This window comes from Hordeum vulgare, chromosome 1H (assembly GCF_904849725.1).
Source record: "Hordeum vulgare subsp. vulgare chromosome 1H, MorexV3_pseudomolecules_assembly, whole genome shotgun sequence".
Lineage (NCBI taxonomy): Eukaryota > Viridiplantae > Streptophyta > Magnoliopsida > Poales > Poaceae > Hordeum > Hordeum vulgare.
This window is the reverse complement of record NC_058518.1, coordinates 269,973,695-269,980,831: the sequence shown is the minus strand read 5'-3', so window position 1 is coordinate 269,980,831 and position 7,137 is coordinate 269,973,695. Positions and strand designations below refer to the sequence as shown.

Sequence of the window (7,137 nt, the reverse complement as noted above, 5' to 3'; positions counted from 1 at the left end):
GGATCCTTGACTTAGTCCTTTCATGAGGACATGTACCGTCACAAAACCATGACACCCACTGAGGCTAGTCATTCGTCGACGTAAGCCATAATGGCACAAACAATGTTGCTTTTCCGTGAGCCCTTCGCGGGTGGAGCCCTTCCTCGACTCGCGCATCCATTAGCCTCCATGGGTTAAAGTATCGATCGATGTGGGCATGTGATAGCTCCACCTATCGAAACCACACCAAAAATCTTCGTATATTCATTGTGTTTGATTATATCTGACCCATCCTTTACGTTCATATGCAAAGTCTTCACTTTCCACTCCCTATTATCTTAGGCTTGCATGTGTATGGTGTGACTAGACTTATTAACATTGCTAAAATCTGCCAACAACTAAAATTAAAAACATCTAGGTTTTTATTGATTAAGTAGTCTAGTCACCCCTTTAAGACTTATTTACGATCATAGGGGGCGCGTGCTAGAGGAGTAGAGGGACGACGGGGAGCGTCACATGCAGGGGGCGCGAGGACGAGGAACTGCGTTAGCGTTGAGCATGTGAGGAGGAGGAGGATCGACGTGAGGAGGAGGAAGAGGCGTGCGCGGCGTGAGCTAGAGCTAGAGCTGTCGCGACAAGAGGTCGCTCGCGGCCCACCAACAAGCCTTCCGTTGCGTTGTGCCATCACAGTTCTTCAACCACACCACTCCAACAACGAGGACGACGCCTATGGCTCCAAGTTAGGATGATTGCGTCCTAGTCCATTTTAGTTTTTATGAATATTTATATTTAATTGTATTTAAAGTGGACTTTGACAACTTTTAATATGTTTAATTACATTTTATTAATATACATGTTTAAATTTAGATATTTTAAATTTATTTTATTAATACCTGCATCAATCTTCTCAAATTCAAAATCAGACACGTGGCCCCGCTCAGCCAACGAACAAAAATTGTTTTGTTTGCCTCCGACGGTTGGAGTTGCCCTAAGCTGTCAGTCTGTCACAGAAGATCCAAAAAAAACATAAAAAACAAATTGAACCCCCGCCCCAGACACCATAAAAAATACTACTAGGATTCCGCCGAAAAGGAAATCCAAATAAAAGCAAGCCGCCGCTCCTCTCTCTCTCTCTTACCTAAGCCTCCGTCTGTAAATAGCAACACCCACCCATTCCCCACCTCGCTCGTCCCCTCTTCCTCTACAAGCCAAGCCCCCTCCCCTCCCCCATTATTCCCGGGCTTCGTCGCCCCCCGCTCCGCCTACCAATTTACCCGCGCCTCGCTTAAATTCGCCAGGCGCACCCAGGGGGCCCCCAAACCCTAGCCCGTATCGCGCCGCGCATGGGCAAGTACATGCGCAAGCCCAAGGTCTCCGGCGAGGTGGCCGTCATGGAGGTCGCCGCCGCGCCGCTGGGGGTCCGCACCCGCGCGCGAGCGCTCGCGATGCAGAGGCAGCCGCAGGGGCCGGCGGGGGCCATCCACCAGGGGGAGTACCTGGAGCTCAGGAGCCGGAAGCTTGAGAAGCTGCCCCCGCCGCCACCGGCGAGGAGGAGGGCGGCCGCGGCGGAGCGCGTTGAGGCCGAGGCCGATGAGGTGTCCTTCGGGGAGAACGTGCTCCAGTTGGAGGCGATGGGGAGGTGAGCCTTCTCCTGCGCCAGCGATTTTCCTTCGGTTCTGGGGTTTTATTTCTAGGCGAGGGTCATTATTACCGTGCTAGGGTTTAGGGGTTTGTGTCGTGCCGAGAAGCCTTGGATTGCTTGTTCTATTTCGCTCTCCGGCTCGTTTCATTTCTCCTTGTCAATTTGGCTTGTTCTATCTGTGCTGCGTGCGGGGCTCGAATTTGGCGTGGATGATGTTTCCCCCAAAATCTTTGATAAGTTTTGCTGTTTTATTGGGGATTTTTTCTGGCCATCTCTTTCGCTATTTGCGCGATGCAATAGTTCTCCATTGTTGCTTAAGTTTCGGTGTGCTTTTCCTTGTTTCTTTTCTCCAGTGTTGAGTGTTGAATCCTGTTTTGCTCTGCTAATTTCCTGGGCCTCTCTGTTGCTAGTAGTAATGGGTTTAGCTTCTTGCCATTACTATTCCAAAAATTTATTCCAAGGACCACTTCTCACCAGCCTATTTTGAAGGAATCAGTGCCAAGCAGCCGCCAAATGCTTGCAACACTCACTTGCCTGGTGGCCAATTTATCTCAAGAAACCCCCAATTTTGTTGTACGTTTCGATTTTGTTAAGGTCAAGCAGCGACAACTTCAAGTGAAGTTGTTGCAGCCCAAAGCTCAATACTAGTGGTGTATTTGGCCTAAACCGCCTCCTTCCCAGCTTTTTCCACAAGCCACCTCTCTCATTCATTGGGGCTTTTGAACTAGTTATGAGATAACTACGGAGTAATTTAGAAGCCTCAATTTTTTTAGAAAACGGCTTATTTTTTTAAGCTGGGGAGAGGCAGACCCTTAGTGGGGTTTCATCCAGTAGCGTTGGCCCTCCTTTTCGTTAGTGGGAGGGAAAAAACATCCTCCTTTCCTTCCTGTTCTTTCCACAATTCCCCCATGGCCTCTCCCCCTGTTTTTCTTTGCTTGTTGTGATGGAGGTGGTAGGGACCTTCCAGTGTAGCAATCAAAAGCCCTCGCTTTTTGCAAGAAATTTCTCTCAAAGCACCCACCCTTCTCAAGCCCTCATTTCTTGATGGGTTCTCTACTACTAGGCTGTCACTTCTTTGGGTTCTGGAAGGTGAGAAAAATGTCATGTCTCGGTAAAACCACTTCCTGGGCTATGGCCCCAAATTGTCATCACCATTAAATTAAATGTTGAAGTGAATGGAGGGGTCGTCCCATCTCCCTGTACCAGAGATTTGTGTGCAGTTTTTAGTGTACAAGATAGGGAAAGCAAGAACGCTTTAGGATTAGCTAGACTCTAGCTTCTGCAGTTTTTGGCAGAAACATTTTAATGCGTGTCAGGAGCTAACAAATGTTTTGATTGTATTATCTTGCAGTAAGTAAGCATCTTCGCCTGCCTGGTCAAAATCCCCATTTAGCTTGCAATACTGCTTGTATTGTTGCTACATGCATTGCACAATCAGCCAAAGTACCACATTGTGGGGCACTTGTTTGCAAGGGACAAAGGGTGCAAGTAAGGGAGAGAGAGAGGGGAGATAAACAATACTTGGCTGTGCCATTTCCGTTGCCATCTTTGGTGCACCATCAGGTATGCCACATGTTGGTGGTGGGGATGGCATGCACCAACTGGGAGCTGTTTGCATCTCTAGCCATGGCCTGATGGTACTATTGCATCAGTGGATCATGGTCCTGAACAGTGGTGGGTCTCTAATCCTGGGCTCCCCATGCACATCCTAAACAGTACTTGGAGGGTGGATGTGCTTGATCCGAACAGCGCGTGTCTAAAAATCACCCATGGCCCTCCAAGCATAATAGCCAGGTGCAGAGTCAGTGTTTGTTGTTGGGCCACTGTTGGTGGCCGGCCGGCCTAACTTTTTTTTTTGAGGCTTGGGATACTGGGGCTGGAGTTATGGCTGGATGGGGGAGAATCTGACCTACTCATGTGACACTGAGAGTTTGGGGGCTCCCTAGCCCCAACCATTTTGTTGTTTCCCATGGGCCTTGTGTTTTGGTTGTGTGCTAGCCTTTTTATGGCATATGAGATAGATTGAGGGGCTGTTTGGTTAGGTAACTTGTGGCCCCAATTTGTTTGAACTAATCTTAGGTAAGTTTGGTAAGAAATGTGTAGCAAATTGTGGCATTGCTAGGCCTAGCTAGAACCAAACAAAACAACCCCAGATACTCATAAGGGGGGAATTCCTTATTGTTTATGACCATGGTTGCTATTGATATATGTTCTGCCTTTCTGCGTCGTTGTTTCTGAAAATTAAGTGTGTATGTATGTTCTGTGGCTACCAGGAGTACCAGGGAGACAACGCCCTGCAGCTTGATTAGGGACCAGGGAACGATAAGCACTCCTGGATCCACAACAAGACCCAGCCACTCGAATTCCCATCGCAGGGTGCAAGCTCCAGCGCGCCATATTATCCCATGTTCAGCAGAGATGAATGAGTTCTTCTCTGCTGCAGAGCAACCGCAACAACAAGCCTTCATCGACAAGTATGGCATTGTTTGGTTCTCTCAGTCAGTTATGTTGATAAAAGGTGTGATTATGACACTAACAACATGGTTCCCTGGCTTAATAATCTTCAGGTACAACTTTGATCCTGTGAATGATTGCCCTCTCCCTGGCCGATACGAATGGGTGAAGCTAGACTGATAGTTTCTCAGGAAGGAGAGCACCATGTACCTCACTTCTATGCTCCCTCCACCTTAGCATTGTGGTAGAGGCGCACACCATCGTGTTAGCTTTGTTTTCGTTGTAAAAAGAATTAGGGTTAGCCTGTAGCCTCAATGGTCGTGTAACATACAGAACTGATGCTGAGTTACCCCCTAATCCCTCCACTCCAATGTAACCGTTAGCAGCTCATTCTGTAATGACCTCCTCTAGGGCCTCTAATCTTATCATCCGTCACTAGCTGCCAGATTAATGTAGTAGAGCTAGCTAGATATTGTGTCACAGTTTAACTTGTAATGTTGGCTGGGCTGCAATGCCATCTGCATTGTAGTGTGTGCTGCAATGCCATCTGCATTCTAGTGTGTGCTGCATTGCACCTGAAGTGCTGTAACTTCTGTCTATACCTTTTGGTTCATGGTACTCCTATGTGAAAGTGAAAAGGCTGGTGACAATGCTTGAAGCCTGTGGCCTATTTGATGCGCCCTTAATGTGCAGTGGTATCTTGCTCGGTCCAGGGTACAACCACTGCCTGTGTCATTATTGCTTCTATGCTTTGTAGTATTTGCTATGCTCCATTGCTCATGCTCTCAACTTTCTGCTGCTGCTGCAATGCATGAGCATGAGCCTGGATTCTACTACTTGGAGTTCTCCAATGGTGTGCATGCTTGCCAACTTTAGTGGGTGATCCTTTCACTGTGCAAGCTGCCAATGCTTTTTGACTGGGATGGGTCATTTGGGCTTGTTGCACTTGCACTTGCACTGGCCACTCTCCGTCTTTTTTCCTACTCCGCTGTTAAACTAGTAATTATTTTGACAGTGTCCATCTTTTCACCCCCTTTTGGTGTCTGGTCTCCAGGGCCCTTTTCTCCTTTTCACTTGCCATCCTGGGCCTCCTTTGCTGAGATGAATGAAGGGACCTCCTTTGCTGAGATGAATGAGGCATGTACAATTCATAGCTTTAGGGTGATTTCTCGTATATTATGTAGGATGGGATGTCAGGAAAAGTAGTTCGGACAGTAAGTTCGGACGAGGAAACATGTATGCTTGAAGAAGGCGGGTGCTTGAAGAGAGAAAGTATGGTCAGGTATAAAAAGTTGAAAAATTAGAGTAAAAAGTAGAGATGCATGTGTATTAGTGTTCATTTTTTATTATTTGATGAGGTCTACTAATGATAGCTTGCATTGAAGAAAAAAATATCAATATAGATGCCTCAAGCTATTTTTTATCATGAGCCATCTGCATTCATATGCTATCATCGTACGTACATGCCCTGACAGTGCTTTCCATTTACCATTAGATCATGGTATACTGTCTCTGGTGAAAAAGGGTAAATATGTCGATTTGACCTTTGGAGTGCAACCTAATAGGTGCTTAGTTGATTTTGTCCTGTTGTTTCTTACTCTTCTCAGATTTTGGCCGGTGCATCCGGTGCGTCTGTATTTGTAAGGTTTAGGCTTCTGAGACTGCATGCCTATGTTTCCTAAGACTGACTGACAGGATCCAAGCTCCAAGGCCATATAGCATGTGCGATTCTCAGGAACTGTTGATTCGGTGTCCATCTATCCATCCTGCTCTGCTCTGCTAATCTAAAATCACTACTTATTTGCAGCACCAGGGCTTTCATTTTATATAAGCCGGTGTATCAGCCTAATTTGTATCAGCCTAATTAGGTATCGCCTTTGTTTCAAATTATAAGATGTTTTGTACTTCCTTCGTCCTAATTTTTTTTATCTTAGATTTGTTTAGATATGAATGTATCTAATTAAATTTTAGTATCTAGATACATTCATTTCTAGACAAAGCTAAGACAATAATTTTAGAACGGAGGAAGTATATTTTAGTATGGACTGCACGAACACACAAACATGTCTGTATGCATCTGATTCAAAAACAGTTTGACTATCTTATAATTCGGAACGGAGGGGTACCTGTCGGAGAGAATTCTGAAATAATACAATAGAATCCTTTCCTGGATTAGCTTATATTTTTTTGATTGAAATCTTATAACATACTTCATCCGTTCTAAATTTTTTGTTTCAAATTTGTTTAGATATGAATGTATCTAGTCATGTTTTATTATTTAAATACATTCATTTATAGACATAAGATATTTTTTTTGGAACAGAGGAAGTATTCATTAAAATGTCAATGGAATTCATTGAGACGTTACTGTCATTTGACATTTGTAAATGTTTTAATAAATCTAGCGATGAGACGGTTCACCCACCTGAAACTGTACGCCTTTATTCTGAAAAAAGGCTAACTGTACACCTTTTGAAATGTCAAAACTCAAGTAAGGTTAGGTCTTGTTTGGTATTAGGGTTTTTGAGAAAATTGATGGGGATAATCCCTATAGGAATTGGATGAAACTTCAACCTTCATCCAATCTCTTTAAATCCTCATTTATCCCCAATTCACTAGGTAACGGTAGTGTATTGTGTATTAAGAAAAATGCATTAGAATTTCGCGATTTGTGGGAAAATGTGAAGATGAAACATGTCAAATACACTAGAACCAACTGATGTTACGGGAAATGTGAAGATTTAGGGGTTTGACCGAGATAATTTCCATTAATTTCCTAAAATACACTAATACCAAACAAAGCCTTATGTTTTTCTTTTGAGGCAAGCAAGGTTATGTTGGTGAAGAGACGGTTCACCAGCCGAAGCTGTTCACTTTTTGAACTGTCAAAATTCAGACAATGTTATGTCCGGTATGTGGGGCTTATCATCTACAAGAAAGAGAGCCCATTACAACGGAGAAAATCATACAACACGTCCTAACACAATAATCATGACTCAAGACCATTATTTAAACTCACATCTACGTTGTCTTTTTTTTTAATACATCTATGTGCTCTCTCT

The 7,137-nt window shown here is 44.5% G+C and overlaps 1 protein-coding gene across 1 annotated transcript; it reads left to right on the top strand.

Moving 5' to 3' along the window:
• The first annotated feature begins 1,120 nt into the window (after positions 1-1,120).
• LOC123430731 (cyclin-dependent kinase inhibitor 4-like) lies at positions 1,121-4,733 on the top strand. The gene is made up of 3 exons (XM_045114580.1): positions 1,121-1,618; positions 3,895-4,095; positions 4,189-4,733. The coding sequence occupies exons 1-3, from the start codon at positions 1,323-1,325 to the stop codon at positions 4,253-4,255; spliced, it is 564 nt and encodes a 187-aa protein (XP_044970515.1). The 5' UTR covers positions 1,121-1,322; the 3' UTR covers positions 4,256-4,733.
• The last annotated feature ends 2,404 nt before the right edge of the window (positions 4,734-7,137 follow it).